The 12,504-nt window shown below is 51.4% G+C and overlaps 1 protein-coding gene across 1 annotated transcript in view; it reads left to right on the top strand.

Annotated features, from left to right (window-relative positions):
- The window catches only part of FRMPD3 (FERM and PDZ domain containing 3), a 57,503-nt gene extending 51,681 nt beyond the window's left edge, over positions 1–5,822 (top strand). Inside the window, exons 13-14 of the mRNA XM_060087941.1 lie at positions 505–1,326; positions 2,905–5,822. Of these exons, the coding sequence (XP_059943924.1) occupies positions 505–1,326; positions 2,905–5,822 (3,740 nt within the window). The remainder of the gene's footprint in view (positions 1–504; positions 1,327–2,904) is intronic.
- The last annotated feature ends 6,682 nt before the right edge of the window (positions 5,823–12,504 follow it).

Here is a 12,504-nt window from a genome sequence, read left to right as displayed (position 1 = left end):
CTATTTTACACTTGCCCACTGAACCACTACTAACTTGTCAGATTCATTTCCTTCTGCCTCAAGAGATCCAGCATAACACGAGTGTAACAGAGCACTGGGGGTGGGACAGATTCTGAATAGAGTGGGGTTTGAGACAGGGACAGTTCCAGGGGGGACATAAAACAAACCTCACCCTAGAGCTGACTCTCAGACCAGACATACCCGTGTAAGTGTCCAGCTGTGCCCAGATACCAAGGTGTTCACCCCCACCCCAGCCCATGCCTTTTCCCATTTCACCGGTGATGGGGCTATTAGCAGCCCAGGCCATTTGATTCTACTCACTTTACTTTCAGGGCCAGCAGCAGCATGGCTGCCCCTTCCCCTCCTCTCTAGCAGCCAGATAATGCTCCCTCTCAGTACCTACCACCCAACTGGGCACCAGAGACCCAGGCCCAAGACTCCAAGGAAACTCAGCCACAGTCCTCAGCACCAGGGCTCATGTGTTGATTCTCTTTCTGGGTTTAGATTACATGCACAGCGCCCACCGCCCTGTCACTGGGGGCCACCTGGGGAAAAAGGAGAGTAGTTATGTGGGCAGCATGGGCACCAGCCCCAGGAAGTCGAGCCGCTGCACGCCCCCGCCTGCCGACTCTGAGCTTGTCAGCTTTTGCTACCTCCACATGCGGGAACAAAGGAAGGATCAGGAAAGCCGGACAGATGTCAATGAGAACTTAATCTTCTTTGAGGAGACCAGGCCCCGGACCAAGTCTGACCCCACGTCCAAGAGTTCTGGCCAAGGTTATGATGTGATCCCTGATGACTTTGATGCAGCTAGCCTAGACCATGAGCCTTGTGCCAGCAGGGCCCGGTCCTACACTTTGGAAAATTCCCTTGGGGCTGAAGCCCTGAATTTCTACTGTGACTCTTGCAAAGCCAAACTCCAGGAGCATCTGGGCCCTCGCAAAGGTGGGAGGTCTGGCTCCTCTCGTGACAATATGGTAGACTTGATGTCCCTCCCACCCCCCGGGAGTGAGGAGGAGGAAGAGGAGGAAGATGAGAGCACTTCGCTGTTGCCTTCCATTGCTGCCCCACCTCCTGGTTTCCGAGACAACAGTTCTGATGAAGAGGACCCCAAGCGCCGGGCCGTCCAGAGCCAGGAGCAAGGACGCCACCTGCGTGGGCTCCTGTATGATGAGATTCCGGTGACACTGATTGACAGCGTGCAGACCCGGACAGTCCGAGATCATGCCCAGGAGCTAGATGATGCCCTGGTGTCCACTCTGCAGGCTCTGGAAGCCCTGGCAGCCTCAGAGGATGGACCACACCCCCCAGCCCCTCAGACTGCAGGTAACAGCGCGTTCCTCCTCCCTCTTGCCTCCCTTTCCTTCTCCTGGCCAGGCAGGCCCAGCAGGTGACATTTCTTCTTCCCAAGCAGAGGTCAAAGTCAGCGTGGTGTGTCAGGGCAGTGCATGGGCCAGAGGCAGTTCAGGTAGGGTCGGGGGAGCGACGAAGCTGCGGCAGGGATCTGCTGCTCAGATCTCCCCACTAGAGCTCTGGCTCTCACCATTCCATCGCTTTGGAAATGTCTTGCCGATGGACCCCAGGCATTGGGGCCGTGACAGCTACGGAGCCAGGCCAGGATGGAGGATCAGAGCAAGATTGTGAGAGATATAGAAGACAGGCAAAGAACATCCAGCATGCATATGACTGGAAGAAATACAAAATGACCAACTAACCACCTAGGGACCTGGGATCAGGGGAGCCAGGAGCCCGCACCGCTCAGGGCTGAGGCCTTTATCCGCCTAAGAGCTTTGGCTCTCAGTCAGATGCATCCAAGTCCTGGCTTCTTCAACACTTTCAGTGTCACCTTTGCTTTGGCACTTAACCCTCTCTGAGCCTCACTTTTGTCATCTTAAATGGATTTGAGAACAATAGTCCTATCACGTAGGGTTGTTGTGAGGATTAAATGAGGTCATTCGTGCAAAGTACATAAACACTTCCTAGCACATAGTAGGGACTCAGTAAGTGGTAGCCACTATTATTATTATTTGGTGGGCAAACTATACAGCATGCATGCTATTCCCTGTTATAGACCCACGTACATCCATCTTGTAGACAAACACGGATGTCAGACATGCACCCATAGTCACACATACATCCTTCCACACACATACGCCTTCAAACAAAGAGGTCAGTGATACAGTGACAGGAAGGAAATTGGGAGGAATAAGGCATATGAGAAAGCCTGTGAGGCGAGGGCAAGTGGGGACAGAGAGGGTGAAGCAATTGGGGTCAGAGGGAGCCTCGCTGACCAGGGCGAGTACCTGCCTTTTCTGTATGTGAGCGCATCCTTGGTGTCGGGCAGCCCCCATGTGTTCGGCCCCCAGGCTTGGCATTTCTCTTTGCTCAGAGTCTGGAGCTCCAAGCACTGGCTGCTCCCAGGCTAGAGGCCCATGTGATAGCCAGAGAGAGGCCATGCTCAGCTAAATGGCCTCAGCTGCAGGGACTGTAGGCAGGCCTGGCCAGATGAGGAGGGCCAGAGAGAGAGGGAGCTCTCTTTGCTGGCTCTCTTCAGGACAATTAACAAAAATTTCCTAGCTGTTGAATCTAAAAATAGTGATGATTAGCATATTGTTTTGCCTATGATTTGCATGTTAATTTGCCATCAAACTGCCCAAATCTTCTCTAGGACTCTTTTGTTTCTCTTTCGGATTCCAGCCCTTCATCACCCCTCTCCCAGCTTGCCTTTCTTTGTCCCCTCCCCTCCCGACCTCCCACCCTCAGCCCTGCAGGCCCCCCAGGCCTGACTGGTTTTTTCCAGCTTGAAATCCTGCTGACTAACCTCGACCCTCATAGACTCTCTACATATGGTTGGAAAGGACTTGACACGAGTAAATGCTGCAGACCCTATCCCTGTCCCTCCAGGTCTGATTGTGCTGGCCACAATCACCCCTGAATCATCGCTGGACTCGGGCCACGAAACCAACTCTTCGGAGCTCACGGACATGTCGGAGGTGATGTCAGCCATGAAGCAACACCAGAATACCACCTACTTCCTGGCCCAGCATCTCAACAAGGACAGCCTCCTGGCCCGCAAGGACCTGCCCTTCCGGATCCAGAGCTGTGCAGCCCAGGCCGTTCTCACGGCCCCTTACTCTCTCGGGCGTCCAGATCCCAACCCATCCCTCCAGCCAGCTGTCACAGGCCAGAGTCCTGGCACCCCTGGTGCTCGGAGGAAGGTGCCCCCGTCTGAGGCGCAGCCACAGCACGAGCAAACGTACGCCCTGGCTGTGCACCCAGCACTGTCCCCTCAGCTGAGTGAGCAGAAGAATCTGAGCCTGCTGTCCCCAGTTCCTGAGGACAAAGGGCCTGGCCACACTCGGGCAGGCCTAGAGATGTCACTGAGGGTGGCCACACCATCCCTCAGTGAAGAGCAGGTCCCTGAGCTAAGGGAGAGCCTGCCCAAGGAGGTCAGGTTGAGCCCCAAGCTTATCCTGGACCCAAAGGGCAGTGTGACCCCAGCCATCATCTCGGCCACCCTACAGCAGGTGGTTCATACTAAGAGTCTATCTACCCCTGGCGGGGCCTTAGGGAGCCCCCCCAACAGTGGGGAGAGGTTAGAGGCCAGCATGGGGAGGTCAGAGGTCAGTATGGGAAGGCCAGAAGTTAGCATGATGAGCGGCAGTGCCAATAAGAATCTTAAGTTCAAAATGAGTCCCAGTGCTCCAGAGGCCTCACGGAATTCCCAGCCGCAGCTGAGCCCAGAGGTCTCTTCCGGCTCCAGAGCACCCACAGGCAGCCGAGCTGATAGCCTGCACCTCTCCTCACAAGAGGACAGGCTGCTTATTCAAAGTTTCCCTCCCAAAAGCTATCTTTCTCGAGCGAGTCGAGAGTCAATGGGCAAGCAAGGTACCGGGGAGGTGGCAGGCAAGGGCGGGCCTGAGGGTGCTAAGCCTTCCCTGCACAAGCAGGGCACCATCTCCGGCCAGGGGGACAAGGGGCAGCTGGAGAGCACCCCCCAAAGCAGCAAGCTTGAAGACACCAGCCTGGTCCCCCGAGCCGGCTACCCCATGGTTCTGCAGAGCCCCAGCTGCCCGCCGCGAGGCCAGAGCCCGCTGAGGCCTCAGGCTGCCAGCCGGCAGGTGAGCACCATGCCCTCCAGAAAGATTGAAACGACCCTGGATGGAGCCCACTTGGCCTCCGAAGGCCCCACCAAACCCAAATCGTCCCGGGGTCCTTTCCGGCTCCGCAACTTATTCTCTGCCACCTTCCCAACCCGCCAGAAGAAGGAGACCGATGAGCGGCAGGCCCAGCTGCAGAAGGTGAAGCAGTATGAGCTGGAGTTCCTTGAGGAACTTCTCAAGCCACCAAGCCAGGGGGAGCTGTCGGGCACCGAGTACCTGCAACCCCCAGCTCCAGGCCGCTGCAGCTGCCAGCTCCGCAGCAGCCCCGTGCAGCAGGGGCCCGGCATGTCCCGAGAGCAGAGGCGCAGCTGTGATTGCAAGCGCATGTGCCGGGGGGCCCGGCCTCAGGCCCCCCAGACGCCGGTGCCTGGCCTCGGCGGGAGGGAGAGGGACAGGGTCCCCCCTACCCAGAGGCAGCCAGAGGCCGGCCCAGGCTTGAGCCTCGGCAGCCCCACCAGTGTCCGGCGCATCCGCTCCACCAGCCTGGAATCCCGAGAGTGCCGGTCGGACCCTGAGAGCGGGGTTTCATGCCTGACCACATGTGCCTCGGGGGGCGAGTGTCTAGGAGCTCCCAACTACAGGAAGCTGATGCGCCGCTACAGCATCAGTGAGCTGGACCAGGGCGACAGGGCCTCGCTGACCTCGGATGTCTACCCGCACCCACCTCTGGGCATGCTGCCCAGGGAGGCCAAGGAGGTAGAGGCAGGCCACCCCCTAGGCGTGGGTCCCAAAAGCAAGTCGCTGGAATCCCCGACCCTGGGAGACCCCTCCTATGTCCACGTTGCCCCTGAGACCAAAGGCCCCAGACAGATGGCCGTGTTCTCACTGCCGGAGGAGGTGTACCGGAAGCCCACGGAGCTGGACGAGGACAGCGAGAGCGGCAAGTGCTGCTCCATCCGCTACTGCTTCTACTACCGCAAGTGTGACATGGCGGATGACACCAGCGACGGCAAGGACGAGCTCTCCTACTCCATCCCCATGAAGATCCTGCCCGGCATGAAGCTGGACGAGCAGGTGGTGCCCGTGGTGAGCAGGACCCTGCAGGTGCTGGATGCCGCCACCTGCAGCAGCCCGGAGGCCTCCCGCACCCAGGAGATCGACCTGCGGGTGTCCACCTTTGAGGGGAGCCTGGCCAAGATCCACGCCCTGCGGGCCCATGCCTACGGCCTGCCTGACGGCTTCCTGGCCGCCCGGCTGGACACCAACGAGCTGCTGACGGTCCTGCGGCAGTGCGTGGCCAGCCCCGAGGCCCGCGCCCCCAAGCCCTATGTCTCCCAGATCTCTGAGTACAAGCTCGAGCTGGCTCTCAAGTTCAAGGAGCTCCGGGCCTCCTGCCGCCGTGTGGCCAACGTGGACAAGAGCCCCACTCACATGCTGGCGGCCATCACGGGCAGCTTCCAGGTGCTGAGCAGCCTCATTGAGACGTTCGTGCGGCTGGTGTTCATCGTGCGCTCTGAGGCCCAGCGCCAAGAGCTGCTGGCCAAGGTGGAAGAGGTGGTGAGGAACTACACCTTCCTGCTGCGCGCAGCCGAGGAGTCCACCGCCCGGAGCCTTAAGCAGCAGCAGCAGGCAGTGGCCGCGGGTCACACACCGGGCTCCCCCGCTTCAGCGACTGTTATGAGCACATTCACCCGCTCCTTAAAAACCCTTATTAAGTAGGCCATCTGCCCGGGCCTGCCCCCCTTCCCCAACTGTGGCCCCAGGTTTGAGCTTTGTGGTCTTTGCATCTTGTGGTGAGTATAGGTGTCTGCTGGGCCAGTCAGGGTCCCAGAGCCCTCAGTCTCCAGGGAGTGACAGCTCCGTGCATTGAGGCAGTCCCTGAGGGCTCCCAGCACCTGCCACCCTGGGTATCCTCACCCCTTCCCTGGCCTCTGGGCGTCACTGTGAGGGCCAAGGCCCCCCCCACACACCCCGGTCACTACGCCTGCTGCAGAGCTGTATTGCCTCTCTTCTCTAGGGCTGAGACGTGACATCAGGTCCACTTCCTGCTCCATCGTGGGAGCCGGACGGAGGCGGGCCTAAAGCAGGAGGCCCGTGGGCCCTGAGCTCCTCTTGGCTCCTGTGCCTCTCTGGGGAGCAGTGGCAGTAGCAGCAGGCCACAGCGCCGAGCGAGCGGAGAGGCTCGGGCACACAGTCCAGACGTGCCCGCCCACCCTGGGCTCACACTCACTCGGCAGGAGCCACCCCGGAGGGCCTGTGCCCGGGTAGTGGGTCTGCAGAAAACAGCCACGCTCAGCTGTTTGTGGCCGGCCCAGCAGGCTGGCAGCCTCGGGGAGCGCTCACCCCCGGGCCCAGTAGCTCCACACCAGCCATCCCCAAAGTGCCCTGCCCCTCGCTGACAGGCAGGGCGGCTCAGTCCACTAGGGAACAAGCATCTGGGATCATCCCGCTCGTTCTGGGTAAGGTACCTGGTGAACACGTCTGCCCTGGGGAGACCCAGCGCAGGCCTCAGAGCCCACCTGGCCTGGCCCAGCGCAGGGGCTGTTGCTGCCAGCGTGTGGCTTCTCTCAACATCTCTCTACCAGATAGACTGTCCTTAGGAGTCTGACTTAGCTACAGATGGGGGGTGGGGGGTGGGGGGTGGGGGGGAGGGGTCGGGGGAGCTGTTGATGACTATATCTTAAACTTCTGGAAGCTAGCGTGATATGTTAACCCTGAGTATATGCTTTTGGCTGTGTATTGACCCTGTGGATTTGTCTCTCTAAGAAAAGAAGCTGAGCGCCTTACCTGGTGCAGTCCGGCACCTGTCTCTCTCTCCCTCTCTCTCTCTCTCTCTCTCTCTCTCTCTCTCTCCCCCCACCCCCACTCCCCCGGAGTCATCTGGAAGGGAATCCACACTGTTTAGCATCCTCCTTGACACACATCTGCTGCCGTCACCGCCCCCACTACAACGTTCCTGGGAGTGAAGACACGGAGTCCCTACTAATTGCCCATTGTAGGGAACAAAGAAAGCCAATGTTTCTTCTGTATAGATTGCTTCTCATCCACCTCTCCTCTCCATACCCCGCATTTCCCACAAGCTCGTGCCCTGTGTCTGCCTCTCTTTCATCATTCCGTGAGAGGCTCACGTGAAACCTCCCATTCTTATGTGAGTTTTATAAAGATGTACACTGTGCTTCACCCCCCCATCCTTGGTATCCCCGAGTGCGATAAAGGACCCCCTGAGTGGCGATTCCTCCCGGCAAGGATTAGGGGAGCTCCTTCTGCAAAAGCCAGCCCCCCTCTTCCTTGCCTCTCGTCCCACAGGACCAAGTTGTTTAATGGGCCAGAGATGCAGCCAGTGGGGAACCATTGCCCCCCGTGACCACCACGAGCCTGCCTGCTGACATGTTCTGCCTCTTCTCCCAACTTCTTGATCCTGCCCCTTCACCACTCAGGCCCCGCCTGTGTCATTCATTCCACCGCCATCCTTCACCTCTCCCTCGGCTTCACGGAGAGAACATATTTTCTAATGTCTGTATATACTATATATACTACATAAAATATATAAATTCTATATATATACTAATTTATGTCTTGTTTTTCAAACAAGAATGATTAAATCTATTCATCTTACTATCCCAATAAGTCTTTGCAATGCCTCTGTGTGGGTGTCCTTGTGTCCCTGAATTGTTGGTTGCTGAGTGCTCCCCCGGGCCTCTGTGCCCATCTACCTGGGCTCCGGTGGTTGAGGAGAGATGAGGACCCTGCTCCTCCCGCCTCCCCTTTGCCCCTCTTAGAAATCTCCTGTTGGTCATGGGACTTGGATACTGTCTACTTCTTTCTCTTGACCTTGGGTCCTTTGGCTTACCTGGCCACCATGGCTGTGACCTCAGAGCTGATGGGGCGGGCTGGGCACATAAAAACAATGTGCTCCTCAGCACCAGACAGCCTGGGAATTGGGAAATTGGGATTCAGGTCAGTTCTCAAGTTGCTTTGGGAAATGGGGCCTCTCCCTCTGAAACGTGCCCCGTCACAACAGAACGTAGCTTGACTGCCTTGTAGCTCAGGCTAGCCAATCCCTTGCAATGGCCTCTGGTGATTTCTTGGGAGAGGTGTATTTCCATACAATAGAAGCAGCAGGACCCTAAGCAGAGCTGACTTCTCTGGCTTTTCAGAGAGTTACCTAATGGTGGGCGATGATTCTATTTCTCCTGTTCTAGGTCCTTCTGGTAATCACAGGTCTCCTCTAGCCTATGAGATGCCTTTGTGCCAACTAGAAAAAGATTCTCCCTGCTGCACCTAACCACCATGATGAATTAGAAAACAGCAACAACAAAAAAAGAAACAGTACTCTGGGTGGTGCTAGACCTGTGGGCACACAGGTAATTGGTAATTTCAGCCCCACTTACTTTGATGGCCGGTTGTACAAACTATACAACCATTTACAGGAGCCCTGATGAGTCACTTCCTTCCACAGCTTTGGCACAGATGCTTTTTCTCATGTTTGCAAAAGTCGTGGCTAAAGTGGTTTGGGAGAGGGCAGACAGCAGAAGCAAGAAGAGCTACAATTCTGCAGCCTGTGGAAGGAAAACCACATTCACAGAAAGATAGACAAAGTGAAAAGGCAGAGGACTTTGTACCAGATGAAGGAACAAGATAAAACCCCAGAAAAACAATTAAATGGGGCTTCCCTGGTGGCGCAGTGGTTAAGCTGTGACAAAGCGAAAGAGAGGCATGGACATATATACAGTACCAAACGTAAGGTAGATAGATAGCCAGTGGGAAGCAGCCGCACAGCACAGGGAGATCAGCTCGGTGCTTTGTGACCGCCTGGAGGGGTGGGATGGGGAGGGTGGGAGGGAGGGAGACGCAGAAGGGAAGGGATGTGGGAACAGATGTATATGTATGACTGATTCACTTTGTTATAAAGCAGAAACTAATAAAAATTTAAAAATAAAAAAAAATAAAATGGAGAAGTGGTGGTATAAAGGAGATTAGAAGATTACAACAAGCAAAAATATAGAAAAGCTATATAATAGCAAGTCTTAAAAAGGAATATTGAAGCAATTAGTAACATTGACTCAGAAAAGTTAATAATAGATTTGCATGTTACATTAGTCAAGATTTTTTTAATTTGCAAACTAGAAAAAACGTAACTCAATTGTTATTAATTCTCTCTCCCAATTATACTTAAAGAGCTGATCTAAAGATTTTATCTGGAGAAGGATTTTTTAAAAAATCTGATTGAACCCCCTACATAACCACAATATGAAATGATTTGTGACTCTGCATTGTTACCACACTGATTGCTGATGTGAAAAACAGTGGGATGGTGCTTAATGAAATGTAGGTGGAGACTCTCTGGATCGCCTTTCCTTACTGAAAAAAGGATGGGGGTGGTGGGGGGGGGAAGGAAGCAAATTATATTTTTAATGTGTGTGGAAATTTCTCAAGGAAGGAAGAAAGGAAGGAAGTGGGGGGGAAGCCAGAAAGGCAAGAAAAGACAAGATTTGCCTCTCCCTTTCACTGACAGTTGAACCTAAAAGATACTCTAATAAGATTCAGTCTTTGGAATGTACTTGCTAAAATTGTACTGAGTTTGGTTATGTCTGAGGTCTGGACTCTATTGCTCCTAGAGAAGGAAGAATGAATATGTGTGGTATTTGTGAGTCACACCCTTTGGGAAAGTTCTGATAAGCTGAAAACTGTCCTTTGCAAATCACCCCATCTTTGGCATTGGCTGAAACCTGAAATTCCATGTGTTAAAAGTTACCCTTTTATTTAAAGCTGTTGCTCCTTTGTAAAACATAACTTCTCCTATGATGGAAATCACTTATAAAAAAAAAAAGAATCTGCCTGCCAGTGCAGGGGACGTGGGTTCGATCCCTGGTCCGGGAAGATCCCACATGCCACGGAGAAACAAACACCGTGTGCCACAACTACTGAGCCTGCACTCCAGAGCCTGCAAGCCACAACTACTGAAGCCCACGTGCCTAAAGCCCGTGCTCTGCAACAACAGAAGCCACCTCAATGAGAAAGCCACACACCACAACGAAGAGTAGCCCCCACTCACTGCAACTAGAGAAAGCCCGCACGCAGCAATGAAGAGCCAATGCAGCCAAAAATAAATAAAATAAAATACATACATTTATATTAAAAGTTTTAAAAACAACTAAATGAAATGGAGATAGGCAAAATTCCAGAAAAAGAATTCAGAATAATGATAGTGAAGATGATCCAGGACCTCGGAAAAAGAATGGAGCCAAAGATCAAGAAGATGCAAGAAATGTTTAACATTGTTTAACAAAGACCTAGAATAATTAAAAAACAAACACCTAGAAGAATTAAAGAACAAACAAACAGATGAACAATACAATAACTGAAACGAAAAAATACACTAGAAGGAATCAATAGCAGAATAACTGAGGCAGAAGAACAGATAAGTGACCTGGAAGACAGAATGCTGGAAATCACTGCCACAGAACTGAGTAAAGAGAAAAGAATGAAAAGAAATGAAGACAGCCTAAGAGACCTCTGGGACAAGTTTAAGCACAACAACATTCACATTATAGGGGTCCCAGAAGGAGAAGAGAGAGAGGAAGGACCCGAGAAAATATTTGAAGAGATTATAGTTGAAAAATTCCCTAACATGGGAAAGAAAATAGCCACCCAAGTCCAGGAAGCGCAGAGTCCCTGGCAGGATAAACCCAAGGAGAAACACGCCAAGACACGTAGTAATCAAACTGACAAAAATTAAAGACAAAGAAAAATTGTTGAAAGCAACAAGGGAAAAATGACAAATAACATACAAGAGAACTCCCATAAGGTTAACAGCTGATTTCTCAGCAGAAACTCCCCAAGACAGAAGGGAGCAGCACGATATATTTAAAGTGATGAAAGGAAAGGACCTACAACCAAGATTACTCTACCTGGCAAGGATCTCATTCAGATTCGACAGAGAAATCAAAAGCTTTAAGACAAGCAAAAGCTAAGAGAATTCAGCACCACCAAGCCAGCTCTACAACAAGTGCTAAAGGAATTTCTCTAAGTGGGAAACACAAAAGAAGGAAAGAACCTACAAAAACAAACCCATAACAATGAAGAAAATGGTCATAGGGACATACATATTGATAATTACCTTAAACGTGAATGGATTAAATGCTCCAACCAAAAGACACAGGCTCGCTGAATGGATACAAAAACAAGACCCATATATATGCTGTCTACAAGAGACCCACTTCAGACCTAGGGACACATACAAACTGAAAGTGAGGGGATGGAAAAAGATATGCCATGCAGATGGAAATCAAAAGAAAGCTGGGGTAGCTATACTCATATCAGATAAAATAGACTTTAAAATAAAGAATGTTACAAGAGACAAGGAAGGACACCACATAATGATCAAGGGATCAATCCAAGAAGAAGATATAACAATTATGAATATATATGCACCCAACATAGGAGCACCTGAATACATAAGGCAACAGTTAACAGCTATAAAAGAGGAGATTGACAGTAAGATAATAATAGTGGGGGACTTTAACACTTCACTTACACCAATGGACAGATCATCCAGAAAGAAAATTAATAAGGAAACACAAGCTTTAAATGACACAATAGACCAGATAGATTTAAATGATATTTGTAGGACATTCCATCTAAAAACAGCAGACTACACTTTCTTCTCAAGTGCATGCGGAACATTCTCCAGGATGGATCACACCTTGGGTCCCAAATCAAGCCTCAGTAAATTTAAGAAAATTGAAATCATATCAAGCATCTTTTCTGACCACAGCGCTATGAGATTAGAAATCAATTACAGGGGGAAAAAATGTAAAAAACAAAAACATACGGAGGCTAAAAAATACGTTACTAAATAACCAAGAGATCACTGAAGAAATCCAAGAGGAAATCAAATAATACCTAGAGAAAAAGGACAGTGAAAACACGAAGATCCAAAACCTCTGGGATGCAGCAAAAGCAGTTCTAAGAGGGAAGTTTATAGCAATAAAAGCCTACCTCAAGAAAAAAGAAACATCTCAAATAAACAACTTAACCTTACACCTAAAGGAACTAGAGAACAAAGAATAAACAAAACCCAAAGTTAGTAGAAGGAAAGAAATCATAAAGATCAGAGCAAATATAAATGAAATAGGAACAAAGAAAACAAATGCAAAGATCAATAAAACTAACAGATGGTTCTTTGAGAAGAAAAACAAAATTGGTAAACCTTTAGCCAGACTCATCAAGAAAAAGGGAGAGGACTCAAATCAATAAAATTAGAAATGAAAAAGGAGAAGTTACAATGGACACCACAGAAATACAAAATATCCTAGGAGACTACTACAAGCAACTCTGCCAATAAAACGGACAACCTGGAAGAAATAGACAAATTCTTAGAAAGGTATAACCTCCCAAG

Source organism: Mesoplodon densirostris, chromosome X, assembly GCF_025265405.1.
Source record: "Mesoplodon densirostris isolate mMesDen1 chromosome X, mMesDen1 primary haplotype, whole genome shotgun sequence".
In the NCBI taxonomy this organism is placed as follows: domain Eukaryota; kingdom Metazoa; phylum Chordata; class Mammalia; order Artiodactyla; family Ziphiidae; genus Mesoplodon; species Mesoplodon densirostris.
Note: the sequence above shows the minus strand (reverse complement) of the source record. Positions and strands in the feature narration are given on the sequence as shown.